The 22,362-nt window shown below is 40.9% G+C and overlaps 1 protein-coding gene across 1 annotated transcript; it reads left to right on the top strand.

Annotated features, from left to right (window-relative positions):
• Positions 1-6,904: 6,904 nt before the first annotated feature.
• On the top strand, positions 6,905-20,083 carry LOC145451690 (sperm-associated antigen 6). The gene is made up of 10 exons (XM_080329902.1): positions 6,905-7,064; positions 7,135-7,230; positions 10,855-11,021; positions 11,662-11,845; positions 14,431-14,636; positions 15,973-16,146; positions 16,209-16,361; positions 18,690-18,881; positions 18,951-19,067; positions 19,688-20,083. The coding sequence occupies exons 1-10, from the start codon at positions 7,040-7,042 to the stop codon at positions 19,898-19,900; spliced, it is 1,527 nt and encodes a 508-aa protein (XP_080186028.1). The 5' UTR covers positions 6,905-7,039; the 3' UTR covers positions 19,901-20,083.
• Positions 20,084-22,362: the final 2,279 nt, after the last annotated feature.

The raw sequence follows: 22,362 nt of genomic DNA, 5'->3' as shown, positions 1-22,362 counted from the left end.
GAGATTTCAGTGTTTTTATAGCAGTTTTAGGGTGAACTTCAAGCTATTATGTCTAAAAAAGATATGTGGCACTGGAATATATTGTAGAATACTTGAAATTCCAAAATGCTGTCGCGGGCCGCACAAAATGCTCTGGCGGGCCGCATGCGGCCCGCGGGCCGCGTGTTTGAGACCTCTGAATTAGACCATAACAATGACCCAGAGGACTTGTTGTAGGTTATTCTTATTATTGCGATGGATCAAATTGATTTTTTTTCTGGCAGCACCAGGGCTGCATGTGGAGTCGGAGTCGGAATTTGGCTAATTTTCGCTTGATGGAGTCGGAGTCGGAGTCAGAGTCGTGAAAAATATAGTGACTGGAGTCGGAGTCGGAGTCGTGGAAAAAATACTGACTGGAGTCGGAGTTTGTGACCCTGACTCTGACTCCGACTTCAACTTCTTTACCATGAAAACAATTGCTTTGGAATGATTTTCAATAGGATTTTCAAGTACCATCAATCACTGGTAATAATAACGATACAGATCAGGGGCGGCCAACCCGTGGCGCGCAGGCCAAATGTGTGGCCTACGAGGTAATTCTCGAAATTAGTTATAACATCCGGCAAAATTGCAAGGCCAACCCAAATTTGATTAGCCTGACCGCGAAATTTGATGATGACTGAAACATCAGTTCCAACGCATTGTCGTAACCAGAGGCCATCCACATTTATCGCAGATCTTCGTATATGACCATAAAGTAGAATATTTCGTAGCAGATTTGTTTGACTTGAAATTTCTCTCAGCACTTCGCATAATTTTGTCACTCGATTTGTTGCATTTAGTATTGGAGCCCCTTCCTGAAAATTGTAAATACGCGTAATTTACAGAATTGAGTCTAACTATATTAGGGTTACCATATTCTTGTGGAGCAAATTCCGGACACCCTTTAGCGCCCACTAGCGGATTTCAAAATAAGCTATGACACATTGTCTGTCAATATGACGTCATACTAGCAAATATTAGCCTATCTACCGGAGGTATGGTCACGATCTGGATCAGGAGCCGCTATAATGTTAGGTCGGTGTAACCAGGACCAAAACAACACTTTTTCAGCTCCCTCTCGTCCAAATAAACACTGATCTTGAGCCCACCATAGGGTAATCGATGCAATTTCTGGGGGGCTTACTAGATACATCTGGTTTCTATATGCATCTGGTCGGTAAATTTTGTGAATGAAATCAGTCTATTAAATTGGTTCTTTCGTATATTATTATCAAATTTTGACCCTCTCTCCGCCCACATCATCATAGTTAGCGGTAGAGCTGGTGCGGATGACTTCGAAAATGCAGGGAACGTAATTATACAGTGTAAAGCCATGTCATGTCACCCGGATATGACTATTTATGAGCCTAAATGCTGTTCCGTGCCAGCAGGTTGCACATCCGGTTGTTTTCAACCTTTCATGATCGCAACTCCATTTCTGATTTGAAAATGTTCTGTGGCCCAACTCAAAATTTGATTACTGAAAAACGGTGTCCGCGGCTGCAACACCAATAGATTGTGGGTTCGAGTCCGACCGGGGTCGACTTCAGAATTCAAATAACTAAGTATTGGAGGTTTATCTAGGCTCCTCCTCGCCACCTCATCCGCGTAGGACTAGAAGTGGGCCGTGCTATAAGTCGGTAGTTACGGGACAACAATGAAGAATATCGGCCTGGTGTAAATGACCATTGACCATAGTAGTCAACAAACACCATGAATACTACAAAACAAACAAACAAACAGTACCTTTGCCCAGACTTACTCACGGTCTATTTCGGAAGCTGATTACGTTCAACATACTCGCAAACCCCAGAATAAAGGCAAACAACCCCCTCCGAGCCACTATCACTGTCTTATGCAGAGGTCTCAAACTCAAATGTACTCGCGGGCCAATTTCCTCGTTTTTGATGACGCCGCGGGCCGCAGCATCAATAATAGGGATTTTCGATGCATAATATCCAAGTAGGCCTTGCTTGACGGACCTTACAGGCATTCCACAAACGTCGTTGAAATGTAATTTACTATTGTATTACTCATTCTTGACGCGGAAAAAATCACGTTTTAAAATATTTGAATAAAATTGATTTCGTGCCGGACCTAATTTATTTAATTATTGAGGTAAAGACATCATACGAGAGGAAGCATCATGACATCGTCAAACTGTCGCGTTATTATATTGCCGCTAGTAGGGAATTTTGACGTGACACAATTTTATGTGGAATATTTTAAAATGTTCTGAAGATTGATCTGATATTAGATTAGAGCATTTGAGCGGTGTGGCCTAATCCCGGTTTTGATATAGTCGTTTGTAAGTATAAGCTATTGTTATTGCGAAAGTCAAATTAAATCCATATTTTGGAAATCTAAAAAGAGGACACTTTTTCAGAAATTTGAGACTTGCAAAACCGGAGAAGAATTCTCAAAAATCGGTGAATTTTTCCCACTTTGTGATCGGTTGACTAAAAAAAAGAGCTCAAAATACCGTTTTCCTCTCAACTTTGCTTAGCACCTATAGGTGGTTGACTAAAACAAAAAAAGGTCAACTTTACCCTCAAAGCCTAAGGCACCGTCTTCCAGTCCGAAATACCCGCCGCGGAGCTTCACTGTTGTGTTAATTTACGGCATATCACTCGCATTTTTCTCCAAATATGTCCTAAATTTTCAAAAAAGAGGACAAAATCTCAAAAAAGAGGACAAAAGGGCGTCCTCCGAGGACACTTTCAAAAAAGTCAAAAAAGAGGACAAATCCTCTTAAAAGAGGACGTTTGGTAACCCTATTATTATTGGAACATATCAATAACAAGTTCAATATAATCATTATTGAGCCATTGTAATAGTACTGTTTCTTAACCTTTTTAGCGGTCTTACCTCTTGTGCTTCCAATGAGATTTCTCGTAGCCCCTGTCTATTTTAAACAAAATTGTTGTGATTTTAGTGATTTTTACAGTAGTTTTAGGACGAACTTTAAGTTCTTATATCTAAAAAGGATATGTCACTTGAATATATGTTGATTACTTGAAATTCCAAAATGCCGTTGCGGGCCGCACAAAATGCTCTCGCGGGCCGCGTGTTTGAGACCTCTGGTCTAATGTGATACTGAATCGCGCACGGCGCGAAGAATAATTTCAAGCGGCATAAATCTCCCATAAATAATATATCGTTTACGTTAATTTACGAAAAACTATTCCAAGCCTTCAAAATTCCTGACATTTCTGTATATTTTAGAGTTTCCTCCCGGACGCGGCGTGAACGGTGAAATTCCAGACATGTCCGGGAAATTACGGACGTATGTTAACCCTAAACATTACCTTAAAAAATTCTACTCTTCGTGCGACCCGAGCACGACTTCACACTGCACAATTACGCACAAAGTTTTCATGACATAATTGTTATAAATTTTGAAGCGTATAGTAATATAAGTCTAATTGTTTTCAATGTTACCTAATTCGGTTCGCTCCTCTCGGACGACTAGAAAAGGGTTATCAACATTCCAGTGGCCTACCCGCGCAATGGTTCATAATTCTCATGTGTTCCTTGGCCGAAAAGGTTGACCACCCCTGACATAGATAAAATTGGACGTTATTTGCAAATTACAATTCAGTCGCACAGAGGAAAAAAATCGATATATGAATATTCGCGATGCAGTCACAAATTGATGCAAATTTTGGAATTATGCCATTGACACCGCGACAGTGTAAATACATTATTGTCTGGTTTTGTAAAATTATTAAATTGATCTAAATACAACCAAACGCTGCTTCCCACTTGACAAAAGTAAAATATTTGTAGTGTAACTTAGCTGCTTGAGTCGAACAAATGATTAACAAAGACTGCAAGTCCTAGTCTTTGAATAGGCTATACCAGTGGTTCCCAACGTGGGCGATTTGTCGGTTTAGGGGGGCGAAAATAGCCAAGGGGACGATAGGAGGGCGAAATCGGACGAAGGGGGCGATAGGGGGGGTGATGGTGCGTTGAAATGGCTATATTGGCGTTCATGCCCGTAACTGCCACACCCAAACCCCCAATTGGGATGGGGGGCCGAGCTCGAAGGGGGCTTATAATTTTTTCGTGAATTTACATTACTTATAGAGTAATATTTTGAAAATTTAGGCAAATTTTTCAAAAAATTTTCGCGCTGCGTGCCATTTCCTGGTCGCTTGTTTCTTGCTTATTGGATACCCTTCCTTCAAGAAATAATACGAATGAGTTATAGAAATGGGCATCTCGGCGTCAGCCATTATCACACAATGACGCACCAAGACATATGAAGTTTCAGGCCATGTAACATGCTGCTCCGAGAAGAGTGCCAGAACGAGAAAACCTTGGCGGAAAAGGACGGCGTTTAGGCTGACCGACTTCGATATAGCCTATATACGATATACATATATATTTAATTGTCCATAGGCGCCTAAATGGCTGGCGCCAAATGTTCCTGTCCTGGCATTCAGAATCCCACAAAAAATGCCATCTCGCAGAGAAAAATTAATTGCCAGTGCAGAAATACCGATTTGAAATCGTGTGCATCTTTTAGTTTAGTACGTATGGGCGATTTGAATATCTTTAGACATAGCAGACAGGCCACGAAATATCATTACGTAACGAAGTCATTATACCCACGGGTCCGCCCGAATATGTTCAATTATTGTTTACGGGCCCTATATTTTCCAAGACACCTCACTCAGCTTTACCGGTATATCTGAATACATGAGCAGAGAGAGATAAAAAATTGAAAGCAATATCTATGCAATTCCCAATCATATTGACCGATCCAATCATGAATGATTGAAATTTTTCGCGAAATAAGCCGACTAACTAAAGAGTCCAACAATTTGTGCTAAAAAGTAGTGGTAAAGAGGTAGCCTATATCGGGGGAGTTGGGTCTGAGGGGTGCAGAGGTTTGTTTGCTTTATCGCCCTATGGAGGGGGGGGGGGGGGCTAACGAAGTTCTGTTACGGTCCTTTTGGAATCAAGTCAGAGAAATCACCTTTTTAGTTAGTGAACTCACCAACATTTAGCTGGTAAAGTGTAATTTCGAGGTCGAGCCGAAAAGTTGACCATTTTTCTTAGTCAACTCGCCGGTGATTTCAGTATGTATGCCCATTTTCCGGTTCCCAATATTTGGGGGGCGATGATCGGTGTGGAGTTTGAAATGGGGGCGATGAGTCGAAAAAGGTTGGGAACCACTGGGCTATACCTCCTGGGATGCATCAATATGAATCAAGCTCGCTGCACCTTTCGCATAGCTCAATTTCCAGCTTTTGACAGTCTATGCAGCCGGCCGTCACAAATGCCTTACTCCGCATTCCTCAATGTCAATTGCATTAGCCTACATATCTTGCTTATTTTCTCCATCGTATCTGCGCAATAGCCTACATTTGGTAGCACCGAAATTATTGACCAGCAGTCCAGCACTACTATTTAGGTATTTTACTTGTTACAGCAAGAGTCGTCATTACGCATAATTATTCCAAACGCAGTTGCAACAATTATCACTGTGGCGAGGATCAATATGTGATTGACGAAGTCTTCGCGCTCCACCTAAAATCTATCGCGTAACACAGTCTGCGACCCACTTTATTGTAGGCTTACCATATTTAGGAAATCTAAAAAGAGGACACTTTTTCAGAAATTTCAGACTAGCAAAACCGGAGAAGAATTCTCAAAAACCGGTGAATTTTTCCCACCTTGTGATCGGTTGACTAAGAAAAAAAAGATCACCTTTTCGCTCAGAGCTAAAATCACCGTTTTTCACCCCGAAATACCCACCGGAGCGTCACTTCTGTTCTAATTTACGGCATATCACTCGCAATTTGCTCTAATTCTGACCTTAATTTTCAAAAAAGAGGACAAAAGGGCGTCCTCCGAGGACACTTTCACAAAAGTCAAAAAAGAGGACAAATCCCCTTAAGAGAGGACGCATGATGGTATTGCAAATGTTATTGTGCGACCGCATGAGATATCACCATACGAATGAGAGAAAATTATGAAATAAACGAAAAAAATGATTAGATCAACTCTAGGCTTGAATTGCTTGATTTTAATATTCGGAAACAATACCTTCAATTGAGGTAAATTTATTTTCCATCAACCGCCAGATGTGAGTGTGATCGGACTAGTTGAACTCGAAGGTCGTCAATAATAATAATATCAGTCAATCAGTCAGTCAATAATGTTTATTATTATTTTCATTGTTTCAAAACATCACAAGACTGGGATACAATGAAAAGATAGGAAGGTATCGAAACAATGGAGTAGCCATTAAGATCAGACACCCACCTTAGCCTAGGCGAAGTAAATAAGAGGCATGCACACTGAATGAAAAGTAATGCAAAGTAATATCAATATTCGCAGGGTCATAATTTTCATCTGAACAAGTTACACACAATGTACAATGCGATAAGACACAATGCAATGTAATGAATAGATAGGAGGATATCGAACAAAACGCAGTTGCGATCCTTTTTAGACTGACATCCACCTAGATTGCCCGATGTAACAGTTCTTTGCTATGTTGATCTTTTAAAGCCGCGGCCCTTTCTAGTTCCTTCCATTACCTGTGAGATGCTTTCTTTTATCGGTTCTTTTCTGGGCTTGTTTTTTATCGCCGTAAGAACGGCGACGGCGGGGCAAGAGGAGCCCAGATGAACCTCCGACGGGAAACGAATCGGGGCCGCCCAATTCGTGGTCGTGTCGATCATTCCTATGTGATAACGAATACTGTGCATGTGTATTTTCTGTATCACGAATATTGCTGTCTGTTTGGTGTGTATTTCCATTGGATGACAATAAAGACTCTCTCTCTGTGATCGTCATCGTACTCACTAAGCTATATGGCTCAATGCAATTTATTACAGCTCTAGACCGCTCTCAGTGGTTGCTTGATTCGGTTGCCAAGTAACAAAACATCGATTGAGGGATGCGACGCCAATCTCGTTTAGCTTGGAATTACGACGCAGTCTCTAGTATTCACTGAGTGTTATTGCACGCACATAGCTACGACTGGGACATACAAGGAAAGATGAGCCAACGACAAGTTTTGCAGGGTAAGCGTGTAACAACTGAATGCATATTAGATGCAAATTTACGCCGTTTGCTTCTTTGTCTTCGTTATAGTTTTCGAACAATACCAGAAAGCACGGACACAGTTTGTGCAGACTATCGCGGAGTTATCTACCCGACCGCAAAATATAGAGACTTTGCAGAATGCAGGTAATTCAAAATTTAGATGCCGTTAAGATTTTTCAAAGCTCAGGATTGCTGGCTCTGTAATTTAAGATGAATACAGTGGTGTTATGAACATCTGACCAGCGCCAGCGTCAGGTCAAATTAGCTGAGTATGCCTATACATGTTAACGGAATTGTGGATACGCTGCATGCCGCAAAATTACTGATTGTGTGCGGCATACCCTGATCTGGCTCATACTGGTACGAGTGCTGAGACTAGAACGTAGGGCTCTCGCTTCGATGGCGGCGGATAGGCCTATCAACTGATTAATAATCCAGATTAACCTACAATAGGTATCGAATGTTTCTTTATTATGATGGTAATACGGTACCTTAACCAGCCTACATATATAGTTTTCACTCTACTCAAAAGCATACCGGTATGCACTAAAATAGGCATGACTGATGATCTGATGTTAATAGGGTGGAGTGAAAAATCGAAAAATTTGAATTTAAGAAGTGTTATTGATATTTGAATCACTTCTATCATGATTTCGGGTTCCTGCACCCTCTAGGGTTGTGCAATTTAACCGAACAAGCCAAGAATATTTAATTTTGTCATATCTTGGTAACCGCTCATGCTAGAAAGCTAGTTTGAGCTTAAAAGACCAGGAAGCCACACATTTCTATCTCATTTTCCTAAAACTTTGTCTTATAAATGTACGGACTCCAATGTCTCCTAATGTATCTTGGCTTTGACATTGCTGTCATTCTGTGCGATCTGTCGAGGATTATTGAACCACACAGCTTCAGTTCGATATTATGGGATTGCTAGTATCATTGTTCTAAACCAGTGATTCTCAACCGCGGCTCTCCGAGCCGCATGCGGCTCTCGACTGCTCTCCGTGCGGCTCTCACTAACGATGTGAAATCATTGATGCTTCTACGGAAATTCTAATTATTCATGATCATAAATAAATCGCGCCTTCAACACAACAAATGTACGTTTATGTTCACGTTTACTGACGCGAAGGTCATTCCCTGATCACAATAGAATCCTACGTAATACAAGTTGTACGGGTTGTGACGTAACATTACCGATAGTAATTTCGGTAGGCTTTAAATCCGAACCTTTACTGCTTTACTGAAGGCTCTGACCGTCTGACCTAAGCCTAATCAGGTGTCTGTAATGAGACGGGCGAAGTTTATTTCGCTCGAGACGGCGGCTCATATTAGAATACGGGTGACAAGAGACTCGGTCAATAAGACAATCAACGTTTGGGGTAACTGCAGGTACTTTATTTTCTTACTCTTTGCTTTGATCTTGATAGCGTTAGAAAATATCGGAGACTTTGGTTCAATGATAATGTCAGGTTCAGATCAACCTGCAAAGAAATCTCGCACCCTTGTGCAAGAAAATCGGGCCTTTCAAAGTGAATGGGAAGAGGCGTATTTTCAAATTGAGGAAAACGGCAAAGCGAAATGCCTTCTGTGCCCTATAATAATAAACGGTGTAAAATCTTTCAACGTTAAGAGGCATTATAAAACACATGCGGGAAAATACGACGTCTATCAAGGTGAATCAAGGAAACGGAAGTTAGAATGTCTGAAAGCAGAGCGTAGCAAACAAGGAAAAATGTTTTTAAAAAAAAAAGAACCCGAAGAGGTAACAATAACATCATATAAGATCAGTCATCTATTGGCCAGCAATATGAAGCCATATTCTGATGGCGAAATTACGAAGCAGGCTATTGTTTTGTTTACCGAAGACAATTGTTCTCCTGCCATTCAGCAGAAAGCTAAAAAATTGCAGCTTAGCAATGATACAGTAACGCGTCGTGTCGATTGCATATCCCAAGATCTGCATGAGCAACTTATTCACAAGTCGCAAGATTTTTCTTACTACTCGCTTGCTCTTGACAGCACTAACGACATTACCGACATAGAGCAATTAGCTGTATTCATCCGGGGAGTCATGCCAGATTTCAAGATTTGCGAGGAGTTTCTTACTTTGCGATCTATTCATGGCACAACGAAGGGAACCGACATGTTTCGTGAATTTCATGCTACTCTTCAAGAAGCGCATTTAGACCCATCGAAATTATATTCATTGGCGACAGATGGCTGCCCAGCAATGCTCGGCAAAAATCTAGGTCTTCAAGGACTCGTCAACAAATGGCGTGCTGAACAGAATCTTGACGCTGTGACTTGGCAACACTGCATTATACACCAGGAAAGTCTTGTTGCTAAATCATTAAAGATGTCCAATGTGACAGATATAGTAATATCGACCGTAAATTGGATTCGAGCAAACGCACTTAACCATCGAAAATTCAAGGCTTTTCTCACCGATATTGATGCTGACCATGGAGACTTGATCATGTTCACCGCTGTACGATGGCTAAGCCGAGCTGCATGCCTCAAAAGATTTTACGCGCTACTTCCTGAGATTAAAATATTTGTCGAAGGAAAGAAAGACATCCCTCAGTTGGGAAACGAACACTGGGTTGCTGACTTGGCGTTCATGGTGGATATTACCTCACACCTGTCGTCACTAAATCGGAACTTACAAGGAAATAACAAGCTCTGTCACGCCTGGTACGGGACAGTGTCTGGTTTCATTGAGAAATTGTGTCTTTGGAGAAAGCACCTAGAGGAGGGTGTTACGACACATTTTGTAACGCTTTCAAACCACCGACAGAATGGATCATTCAAAACATATGACCAGGTTATTAGTACCTTGATTGACGGGTTTAAACGTCGAATAGAGGGAATGCATCATTCCGTACCCCTGATGAATATATTTTCAAACCCAATGGCAGTAGATGCCGCCACTGCCCCTGATATTTTTCAGATGGAACTGCTGGACTTGCAGTCCGATATAGAATTGCGACTGTTGTTTCAAAGCAATGGACTCCTTGAATTTTGGGGTGCTGTTCCTGAAGAAAAATACCCCAACCTGATAGCTAACGCATCGAAGAATGCCTGCATGTTCGGTTCAACCTATGTATGTGAAGCCCTTTTCAGCAAATTAGTGAGGATCAAAAGCAAATATCGCAACCGATTGACTGATCGTCATCTGAAACAGCTCTTGTGCACAGCTTCCTCCACGATGAAACCTCGTTATGACAAACTTGTGAAAAATCAAATTCAATTTCAAGTTTCGCACTAAGTTGCAAAATAGATAGTGATCACCACAGATTTAGCGTCACGCCTTGTTCATCCAAACTCAATTCACATGCTCTCGGAACTCAGAAAGATTGTGGATTAAGTCTCAATAAACATGTTGTGACGCTAAATCTGTGGTGATCACTATCTATTTACTATCTGGAAGAATGTAAATTGTAAATCATCCGCAATCGGCTTCAACGGTGAAGGGTATACCTCGGTATACCATCGGTGAAGGGACGTGGCTGGGTAACGTCGTTTCGGAAGTTGTCCGTATGGGGAGTGCCCGCTGTCACAGTGTCGTCTGGGGAAATTGTCGTATTTGTTTTGGCCGTCGCTGTTTGAGCCAATCGCGGTTTTGGCCGTCGCTGTTATGGTTTAGAATCTAAACGCTTCTTTGAAGTTGCTTCAAGGTAATTAATAACCTATACTGCAGTACAAAACCTATCCATATTATGATCATTCATTACCTATCCATTGACCTACTGTTAAATCTTACAGGGGTGATGTCTCTGCTGCGTCCGTTACTGCTTGACGTTGTGCCAACAGTTCAACAGACTGCGGCACTGGCTTTAGGACGCCTCGCTAACTATAACGATGACTTGGCAGAGGCCGTCGTCAAGGGCGACATCCTGCCGCAATTGGTTTATTCGCTTGCTGAGCAAAATGTGAGTATGTATTTATCACTATACAAAAATATATTGCAGCGACTGAGCATATTCTATGTATAAACTCCTTGGTATTTTACTTAGCCGTAGCATCGCTACCAATTTATGTACCTTTGATGCCTGCATCATCAGACTAGTTTACTTCGAAGAAGACTACTGTTTTGGAGTAGGCTACATATCAGAGCAGGTTGCTGAGTGATTACAGCTATTGGTGCCAGTGAATCTAATGGGTATGGTAATTGATTTTTATGCCACAGTTGGTGTGGTATATTATTACTATACTAATGTGGGGTGTTCAGGACATTCAGCTTATATTGTAAAGCTGCTTTAAGACCAAAATAATCGATATGACACTACATCAGCTTCTGTAGATCCTTTATATTGATCTCGAGATTTTAAAAGGATTAAATCCATAGTCGGAATAAAGAAAAAGCTCAAAATCATGAGAATCAAGGATCCTAATTTTCCCGGTGTCCAACCCTACGTAATATGCCATGTCTCGTCTAGTAAATGATTTGCAACATATTTATCAATACCGGTGATTGGGGCAATAATGTAACAATTGCTGTTTCATAACCCAATTTTATGTTTTAGATATTAGGCCTACTCACTTCCATGACTCTTCCATTCTCATTCTCAGCGATTCTACAAGAAAGCTGCCGCTTTCGTATTGCGTGCCGTTGCAAAACACTCTCCTCAACTGGCACAGGCTGTCGTGGACTGCGGCGCATTAGACGCCTTGGTGATATGCCTCGAGGAGTTTGATCCCGGCGTGAAAGAAGCCGCGGCCTGGGCGCTTGGCTACATTGCTCGGCACAACTCCGGTAAGTTTGTGACGGTGATGTGTGCAGTAGATAAGCAAATTATTTTGAGTCGTGATGGTGATACTGTAATCTTGTCAAAGTAAAAATGTGTCATCCAAATTTGAAGAGATCAACCCTCATACTTATCATGCATAGGTTTTTTAGTAGTTGCATCATTTCACCAGGAATTGGTAACGCTCATAGGTGCCGGACGCTAACTTTCCGTAGCTATGCCAGTTTGATGCCGGGGTGTCTTCTTAATGTGGTAGAAATTGATGCATAATATAATAATTTGTAAAACACCGATAACAATATATCATTAGGGTGCTGTACACAAGAGTCAATAAAATATAAAATAAAATATATAAAATATAAAGTAAACGTTATGTATAAAAGACGGAGTGCATAGTTGTAGGGCGGAATGAACACTGCTGCAGTTCGAACGCTCGTGTGAATAGAACGGTTTTGATTTTGCGCTTGAAAACATATAGAGCGTTAGATAATCTGATAGAAACTGGAAGATTGTAACACACAGAATGGCAGCCGAGGAAAAACGGTTCTCTCGCCGTAGGTTTTGACTCTCGGAACTGACAAGAATTTCTGCGACTGAGAACATAACGGCCTTCTTGGATTGTAGATTGTCAATAGCTCACGAGGATACTCTGGTGCACTTCTCTCCATGTACTTAAAAACATACAGAATAAGCTTGTATTCAGACCTATATTTTATTGGAAGCCCATCAAGGAATCTAAGAATCGGAAATAGGCTATGGAAATGTCTAATAACTAGTATTGGAGTGACTCACACGCGTTTTATAGCACCGATTACCCGGTCGTTTGTAATGGTGACAAAATTTACGATACTATCAAGTAAACGGGTACCTAGATGAGAAAAGAAGTCGCTTAAAAAGGAGGAGGTTTGAAAATTCTGCCAATTTACCAAGGCATCATTCATTTATTTGAGTGAAGTAAATGTGTAAATGCCTGTAATACAAGAATGAGATCCGCAACCTTGTGTTGATGAACTTACTTAGCCTATATGATGTATACAATCCGGTCTGAGCCCCGCTTTCGCACATATACCGGTAATATAACAACACGGAGAGAAACAAAGATGCAATTTTATTTGCCCATCAGATTACTAGCGAGATGCAATGTTACCAATACCCGCACGCACAACAAATTTTCTTACAAATCAGCAGGATAATGTCCGTTTCATTCAAATGAATATACATCTCAGCGGGAGATTGTGTCGCAGATCGCGAAGTGAAGGGAAGTGCACCTTTGATTGTTGTTCACTGACAGCACTTCATCAAACCGACAGACGAGATTTCAGCGCCAGTAGAAATCGTTATCTTTAATATCGCGGACTTGTGTGTCAGTCTCGTGTTGCTTCTAGTTACTCACCTTCAATGTGCTACTAAATTGCTCACATAGGCAGCAGGATGTAAAAGTAAATATCTTGCGAATTATTCTAGTTTAGGCCGATGCATGCCTAAGGAATTGTGGGTGAACCGTATACCCGAAAAATGTACTAGGCATGTGCGTCATACCGAGCATGCCTGCGTCCGGCGCCTGTGGTATCGCGCTTAAGCCGGGACTTATCAGTAAGGCTGGACTAAATCGGGTATCCTACCAGTACCTGAGTGGTTTGATTCTGAATCGTATTAGGCTTCGAATCAAGCCGAGTCTTTGAGTGTAACTCATTAGGTCGCCATAACAGTGCGAGCGACACGGAAAGTTTAAATATATAGGCCTACCTTACATGTGACCTTAAATAATATGATGGCAGTTCGATCACCACAATGATTATTTGGTATTTTTTCGACCATACCTATTTCATTGCACTTTTTGACAATGCTGTAGGTTGATCACTGTTTCGACGATAGCCTGTGTCATTTCCATGTTTCACACTCTGCGATGCTATCAATCGAGGTTTACAAATTACAATCCTCGGCAATGAGAAATAGTATCAAAATATGAGTCTAGCTGATAAATTAACTCTCAGACGCAAGGAGCATATACTTTCAGTACCGATATTCGAAAAAATTATCTCTCCCGACTCTGCTTGAATCTTTCGAATAAATCACTAAAATTCGGTATTGCATTCCACATAGCAGTAATCGTATATATCCACACGGAATTTCCTGGTGATCAAATAAATTAGTATTATTTTTGTCTTTCTCTAAACCCAGTGCTTCCCATCTTTTTTCCGATCTTGACCCAATTTTAATGCAAGCTGTACTGTGCGACTTACAAATTAATGAGAAAGAAACAATGTGTACGCATGTAATTTACTATTCATGCAAAAGTTTCGAAAATTTGATTTCTTACTCAGAAAATATCCAGAAATAGGCTTGCCTGCAATTGAGGTACACCTACCCATGTGACATCGTCAGTATTCCAGAAGTTCTTTTTATATATAAGTACCTATAAAACTGCTATAACTCAATATCTCACTATAGGCTGCAGGTTGTATATTTCTACGCTAGAGAGGAAAACAAACATAATACAGCTTTGTACAACTCAGTTATTGAGCTGCCTTTGAATATTAGCCGTCCCATTTCTAGCTAGAACAGGATCCTAATAAAATACCGATATTTTCAGAGCTAGCACAAGCGGTCGTAGATGCTGGCGCCGTTCCTTTGCTCGTACTATGCATCCAAGAACCGGAATTATCTCTCAAGAGAATTGCCGCATCTGCGTTGAGCGACATTTGCAAACACAGCCCCGAACTAGCGCAAACTGTAGTGGACGCGGGCGCCATCGCCCATTTGGCACAAATGATTTTGAATCCTGACGCAAAATTGAAGGTAACAACTTACCAGGTGTAAAATCGTGACTCAAGTCATTTTCTTGGATTGAAGATGAGCCGACTCGACTTGAGTCAATTTGTGTATTGATTCGACTTGTACTTGTCTACTCGAGTCAGTAGGCGTCACTCAACCAAGTGATTTGACTCAACAGATTCCACATGACTTATTCAAATTTCTTATATCCGGACCAACAATTGAAAAATAGGCCCAGAAACTGTCTTTTATCTGTTTGATTAAGCATGTTTAGAGTGAGTGCTGAGTATCGTAGCTTATATTATGAATCCGAGCCTCGAGGCCTTTGATATAATCCAAGAGTCTCACAGAAGTGAGTTGAACGTGACTTGAACTCGATGCTGATTGGTAAGGCGAAACTATTTTGACATGTCAAAAAAAGTCAAAATTTTGTCAAAATTGTAGGGTTAGGTCAAAAAATGTCAAAATATTTTTCAAAGCTAAAATTTTTTTGCAACCTGCATTCGTTTGTATGGTAGATTTCGCACTGTCGGTGAACTTATCATTTGACATTTACCAGCTTGTAGCCTACTTTATAGGCCTACCGTTGTAGGCGGCCCATTGTCTGCTCATTGTGAATCATAAACATTCAAATGCAAAAAATAGGTTGACATGGTGTTATGCTCAACGTACCGCAATATCCTAACTGAAGCAAGACCGCGTGGGCATTGCATGGTTTTAATATCCAGAAGCGCATGATGAAAAATTGTGATTTTGGCAGCATTGTCAGAATGAAGCAACACAGTGTGTCACTAGCAGTTTATGCAAACTTCAGTTACGTGATGTAGCCTAACTCCTGAAATTCTTCATAGGGCCAGATTTCGATGAAATAAAGTGTTTTCTTATAAAAATTTGGGAGTTTTGAGTCAAAAAAGTTTTTTCAGGCCAAACTAGTTCGAAAGGACAGACGGCTCGAACCAGAAATGACGATAAGTAGCACAATTCTAACATTATGTGGGAAACAACTAATTTGCATACGTTAGGTCAAAATTTGGTCAATATTAAATCTTTTAGGTCAAAAAATGTCGAAATTTTGATTTTTTAGGTCAAAATCTTCTGTTTTTTAAGTAAAAAATCGATCTACGTGATTGGTAAACACTATGACTTGGACTCGAACTCGAGTCTTAACACGTTGCTCCCTGACTTGGATTCTGACTTGACTCGATGATGAATTAAAGATGACTCTACTTGATTTAGGTCAAAACTATAAAAGTTAAATTGACTTGTAACTCGGAACCTCGTGACTTGGTCACAACCATGCGACAAACTAAAATTCAGCCAGAATAGATGTACGGTATTTGACATTTCTACTCATTTTCAGCGTCAAATTTTCTCTGCGCTGAGTCAAATCGCGAAACACTCTGTGGATTTGGCGGAAATGGTGGTGGAAGCGGAGATTTTCCCAGCTGTTCTAACGTGTCTCCGAGACTTTGATGAGTACGTCCGAAAGAACGTGGCGACTTTGATCAGAGAAATTTCAAAGCATACACCAGAGGTAAACGAACTGCTTTGAGTTCCTGCATTGAGAAAATTTGACTGGCTTTTACGATCGTTTAGCTTGCGCAACTTATTGTCAACGCCGGCGGTGTGGCCGCTATTGTGGACTACGTGGGCGACTCAAAGGGAAATGTCTGCCTCCCAGGAATTATGACTTTGGGATTCATTGCCGCACATTCGGAAAACCTTGCTATGGCGGTCATCGTATCAAAGGTAAGCGTACGTCATTGCAATGTCTTGTGTGATATAGCCTACTCACCGATTGTATGATGTGCACGTTTCAATCAAATCAGGGTTTTGGTCTTTCTGGTCAGCTGGCATTTATGTTTATAAAATCAGTCCAATATACAACTGAATAATATATTCATTTTGAAATAAACCCAAATATCCCAACCCAAAAATAACCCAAATCGGATCACCGGTGGCATTTGGGGATACGATTGTTGTTATACAATGTTCTTTCCAATTCTCTACTAGTTGCTGATGATTACCCCCGACTATTTATTGTCAGGTGAAAATATTCAGGTTTATGACCGTATGAATATTGTATATGAAATTCGTAGCATGCGCCATCACATCAAGTTTAAGGGATCTTTGTATCATATAATTGTGTGAGCGTGTGACGGACTCACGCAAGTGACTTAACATGGCTCCTTGGAACTCTCAATCAGAACTGCTTCACTTACTGAGAAAATACAAAGCACCGTACCGGTACTCATATTGTCATTACTCCTATTGATTCGCTTGGATTCGTCTTATTCGATATTCAAAAGATCTGATTCAAACCGTATGATAAATAATTTAATCACTCATTAATTTGTAATGCTCATGACTAATTGGCCACCAACTCCCCAAATTGCGAATTAACTGTATCAACTAATCTAGATTGCTGTGATGTCACACTGAATTCATGCTTTCGTTTGCTTACTGGCAAAGAAGCAATGAAATTGCACATATTTTCAACTAGCTAATTTTATTGCTAGCTATCAACAGCACATGAAGAGACATAATAGGACCTGATGCAGTAGTGATCATAATCTGGGTCTTTTATTATTTTCATCCACTCAGAACATACAGTGCACATTTCGATACACAAACAATGTGATGGAATGAACAGATGGCAGGATGTCGAAGCGACCAAGTACGCTATCTGAATCTAACATCCACCTCTGCCTAATGCCTGATGTGACAGTATTCGATATTGCCCTTTCGAAAGTCTTTTTGACTCTTTCCTCGCTCTCCGTCATATGCTTCTTTATATTTGTCCTGAACCGGGTCTTTCGTCGGCTTTTTTGTAAATATGCACGGGAGGAGGGCTCAGATAATCCTCCCTCAATTCAAAACGTCTTACTGGTGAGACTCGAACCGCAATATCTCGTGCCGACGGCAGTGGATTATATGAGTACCTATAAAGCAGTGGCTTGTAACAAGTAACATAGCGAACGGTAACGCTAGGCCTATTCTACAAGCCTTCGGCGAATCCCAAATTTTTGTTGAGTCCAAAAATAAACATCTATCACATCATACTCGGGGTAGTAAATAATTCAAAAATAAGAATTCAAAAAAGTGGCCTTGACATATGGCCCCAAATATCAAGTCGAATACTTCAATGAGGATTTTGGTTAGCGTACCCTCCAGTGGTGTGCAATTTAACCAAATAATCATTGCTATCTTTTTTCATATTATCTTGATAACCGCTTAGTTTTCGGCTTTCAAGTTGTAGTAACATGTTTCTATCTCATTTTCATAGAACTTGGTTTTAATATTGAACAGAAACAGTTACAACCAAATTACTGATTTGTCAAACTAAAATGATGCATAGATGCAGTGGGTGCGTTGTCAAAAGCATATTATGATAGATGTTATGACTGTGAATGAAACCCTATCAATTAGAACTACTTTTAAAAACTTTCTCAACCAATTGAAGTCGCTTCTAGCAGGGTTGTTACCAAGTCACAAGGCTCCGAGTCACAACTCAATCTTACTTCTATAGTTTTGACTCGAGTCAAGTCGAGTCATATTCAATTCATCGCTGAGTCAAATCCGAGTTCAAGTCATTGAACAGCGGGCCGAGTCCGAGTCATGGTATTATGACTCGAGTCCGAGTCCAAGTCATTGTGTTGACCGTTCCGTTTTCAGTTAAAATCTTGTTAAACCCACTTTTTATAACTTGGTTTGGTGATATCGAATGGTTCGCATTGTTAATACGCTAATTCTCCTCACGTTTAGCAGTTTTTAGTCGCATTTTAAAGTACCAGTACCGATAGACGAAATCCCAATAGTGCGGTCACTTTACTATTCTTCGAAATTATAATAAAATGTCGGTCTTGGCCGTCTGAGTCTCGAGTCATATTGCTTGGTCCGAGTCATGCGCAATGACTCGAGTCCAAGTCGAGTCAATACAAAGATTGACTCGAGTCGAGTCGAGTCATTTCCGTATTTTGGGGAAATGACTCGAGTCAAGTCGAGTCATCAGAAAATCGCGACTTGAGTCTGTCTTATACGCTGGTAGTGTAGCACTAACGGTAAGATTATTTTCAGGGCGTCAACCAACTCGCTATCAGTCTAATGGAGGAGCTGGAAGATCACATCAAAGCAGCTGCCGCATGGTCTCTCGGACAAATAGGACGTCACACTCCAGAACACGCGAAAGCCATCGCTGTCGCTAACGTGTTGCCGGGACTGCTGCAGCTGTTTTTGGCGGCAAACAGTTCCGAGGACCTGCAGATAAAAGTATGTGTGCAAACTTTTTCCAGCACACGAAATTCTTTACACTCACATGCATGATTGTTTCGGACACAGTCAAAGAAGGCATTGAAAAATATCCTACAAAAGTGCGTACATCTACCCGCTTTGGAACCTCTGCTCCACGATGCACCTCCTAATATTCTCAAGCACGTTGTCGGGCAATACAGCAAGGTGAAATAATGTTTCAGATTTGAAAACCAACCGTCCAATGCGACAATTGTCATTTCAGTTTTGTCAAGACCTTTAGGTACCGCTATTGATTCGCTACAGTTCTGTTATTCCTGAATGGTAATTTTTCACCACATGTTCTCAAGTTGAAGTGACTTGCTCTGTTCTGTGGCTGATATGAGAAGCTGTTAGGTTTTGGCAACTCCTCTGAAATACTTGTTTCCCACCAATTGCATTTCGATGCTGTGCGAACATCCAAATCAGGGCTTTCCAACGTTTTTTTACTCCGTGGCCCTCTTTTAAAAGTTTGAAAAAATAATTGCCCTCTACTTTGTATTGTTTCTGTTCTGGTAATGTCTTTTGGTTTGAAGGCGTAGGGTAGAACATAAACTCATGATCAATAAGTTGCTTATTTCTGTACTATTATTGTAATTACTTTTTAATTCATTTCTCTTCTTATACTGCAGTAGAATTAAAAATAATTTTTTTCGCAATATTTATCATGGCCTCCCGGAAAAAGGCGGGAAACCCCTGCTCTGTATGTTCTCTCATTTTGCGTGAAGTTCCTCCTCTGTGGAAAGTCGAATTTAAATTCCAACCCAGCGTTTGCATGATTTTTCCAGGTACTACCGCACGACAGCAAGGCGCGGAGGATATTCGTCACCAGTGGAGGCCTGAAGAAGGTCCAAGAGATCAAAGCAGAACCCGGCACTATCCTTCACGAATATATCAACACGATCAATAACTGCTTCCCAGAAGAAATCGTCCGATACTACAGCCCTGGTTACTCGGAAGCGCTCCTCGAGAGAGTGGAAAAATTTCAACCGACAGCCTGAATGTGATTCGATTTTTCTTGTTGTACCATTCAAGTCTTCGTTCTCCATCAACTGTGTTCACAACTTATTTCGTGTCTCTGTTCATGTTGTACCTCTACAGCTACTTTGTATGCATATCTAGGGATTGGAAATGTTTTAATATATTCTCGAAGTGTTTTAATAAAGATGCGATTGTTTAACATAGAGATGCATTTCTTGACTTAGTCCAAATCATTTTGTTTCAGATTTCCTATGCCATATCCACAAATGTTTTCTGAACTCCAGCTGAGTTTAAACAACATATCATTGGGGAGGGGGTAATTACTATTGATTTCTGCAACTAACCTTCGATATCTGCATGATCCATTGTCGAAAATACCGCTGTTTATCACGTGTGTCTGAGCTCCCAAGGTTCAACTCGAATTAGTGAATACAACCCGGATTAGTTCATACTTCATTCCTTTGTTCTTGAGAGTGGTATCAAAATTTGTTTGGAGCGGTGGTTCTTACTTTTCCATGCGCGATTGCGCTACCACCAGATTATAGTAACAAAATTTGTCAATTCAAGAAAGCTTTAAAATGATCAACCAGTGTTTGCAATCCTAACTTACAGTTTTGTGAAATGGGAGACTATGACTGTTGTGAGACTTTCTAAATTTGTAATTATGACCACACAGAGGCTAGGCTAGCCGGGGCCTACGATATTCACGGCCTTATCTCGCACAAAACACTTGAAAGAGCTAACAGGCCGACGCTGCAAAATAGACACCAGCGATTGACTCAGGAATTGTTTTGCTTTCGCTTCTCGTAACAGACTCCTCGCATTTCGAAGCGCGCAGTTTCCATTATTCGGCGTGTTCTTGAGTTGAAGGGATGTTATGTAATAGTATTAGACCAGTGGTTCCCAACGTGGGCGATATCGCCCCCCAGGGGGCGAAAACGGACAAAGGGGGCGATGGCGCGTTGAAATGGTTACATTGGCATCCATGACCGTAACTGCCACACCCAAGCCCCCAATTGAGACGGAGGGCCCGAACTCGAAGGGGGCCCACAATTTTTTCGTGAATTAATATTAATTATAGAGTATTATTTTGAAAATTTAGGCAACTTTTCAAAAAAATTTCGCGCTGCGCGCCATATCGTGGTCGCTTATTTCTTGCTTATTGGATACCCTTCCTCCAAGAAATAATACGCATGAGGTATAGAAATGGGCATCTCGGCGTCAGCCATTATCACACCATGACGCACCATACACTCTGATACCGGAATTGTAGCTCTAGGCCTTCGGGAACATGGAGAAATCTTGGTCAATTTCATACCCCCCAAAATGTCAAAATATGCCAATATCTCTCTAAGTACAATAGCCAGGGAAAAGTTATTGCGTGCAATCGATGCAACTTTTAGAGTTATACACTCTGATACCGGAATTGTAGCTCTAGGCCTTCGGGAACATGGAGAAATCTTGGTCAATTTCATACCCCCCAAAATGTCAAAATATGCCAATATCTCTCTAAGTACAATAGCCAGGGAAAAGTTATTGCGTGCAATCGATGCAACTTTTAGAGTTATACACTCTGATACCGGAATTGTAGCTCTAGGCCTTCGGGAACATGGAGAAATCTTGGTCAATTTCATACCCCCCAAAATGTCAAAATATGCCAATATCTCTCTAAGTACAATAGCCAGGGAAAAGTTATTGCGTGCAATCGATGCAACTTTTAGAGTTATACACTCTGATACCGGAATTGTAGCTCTAGGCTAGGCCTTCGGGAACATGAAGAAATCTTGGTCAATTTCATACCCCCCAAAATGTCAAAATATGCCAATATCTCTCTAAGTACAATAGCCAGGGAAAAGTTATTGCGTGCAATCGATGCAACTTTTAGAGTTATACACTCTGATACCGGAATTGTAGCTCTAGGCCTTCGGGAACATGGAGAAATCTTGGTCAATTTCATACCCCCCAAAATGTCAAAATATGCCAATATCTCTCTAAGTACAATAGCCAGGGAAAAGTTATTGCGTGCAATCGATGCAACTTTTAGAGTTATACACTCTGATACCGGAATTGTAGCTCTAGGCCTTCGGGAACATGGAGAAATCTTGGTCAATTTCATACCCCCAAAAATGTCAAAATATGCCAATATCTCTCTAAGTACAATAGCCAGGGAAAAGTTATTGCGTGCAATCGATGCAACTTTTAGAGTTATATACACTCTGATACCGGAATTGTAGCTCTAGGCCTTCGGGAACATGGAGAAATCTTGGTCAATTTCATACCCCCCAAAATGTCAAAATATGCCAATATCTCTCTAAGTACAATAGCCAGGGAAAAGTTATTGCGTGCAATCGATGCAACTTTTAGAGTTATACACTCTGATACCGGAATTGTAGCTCTAGGCCTTCGGGAACATGGAGAAATCTTGGTCAATTTCATACCCCCCAAAATGTCAAAATATGCCAATATCTCTCTAAGTACAATA

Source organism: Botryllus schlosseri, chromosome 12 (genome assembly GCF_051294905.1).
Source record: "Botryllus schlosseri isolate E-star chromosome 12, Bs_hap1, whole genome shotgun sequence".
NCBI lineage: Eukaryota > Metazoa > Chordata > Ascidiacea > Stolidobranchia > Styelidae > Botryllus > Botryllus schlosseri.
The sequence above is the reverse complement of the archived record's forward strand: the minus strand, read 5'-3'. Positions and strand labels throughout refer to the sequence as shown.

Excerpts from the sequence above, each read along its gene's own strand:
- LOC145451690 (XM_080329902.1), top strand. The coding sequence starts at position 7,040 with ATGAGCCAACGACAAGTTTTGCAGG. Across the intron at positions 7,065-7,134 it reads CCAACGACAAGTTTTGCAGG|TTTTCGAACAATACCAGAAA; the intron begins GTAAGCGTGTAA and ends TCTTCGTTATAG. Across the intron at positions 19,068-19,687 it reads TTGTCGGGCAATACAGCAAG|GTACTACCGCACGACAGCAA; the intron begins GTGAAATAATGT and ends TGATTTTTCCAG.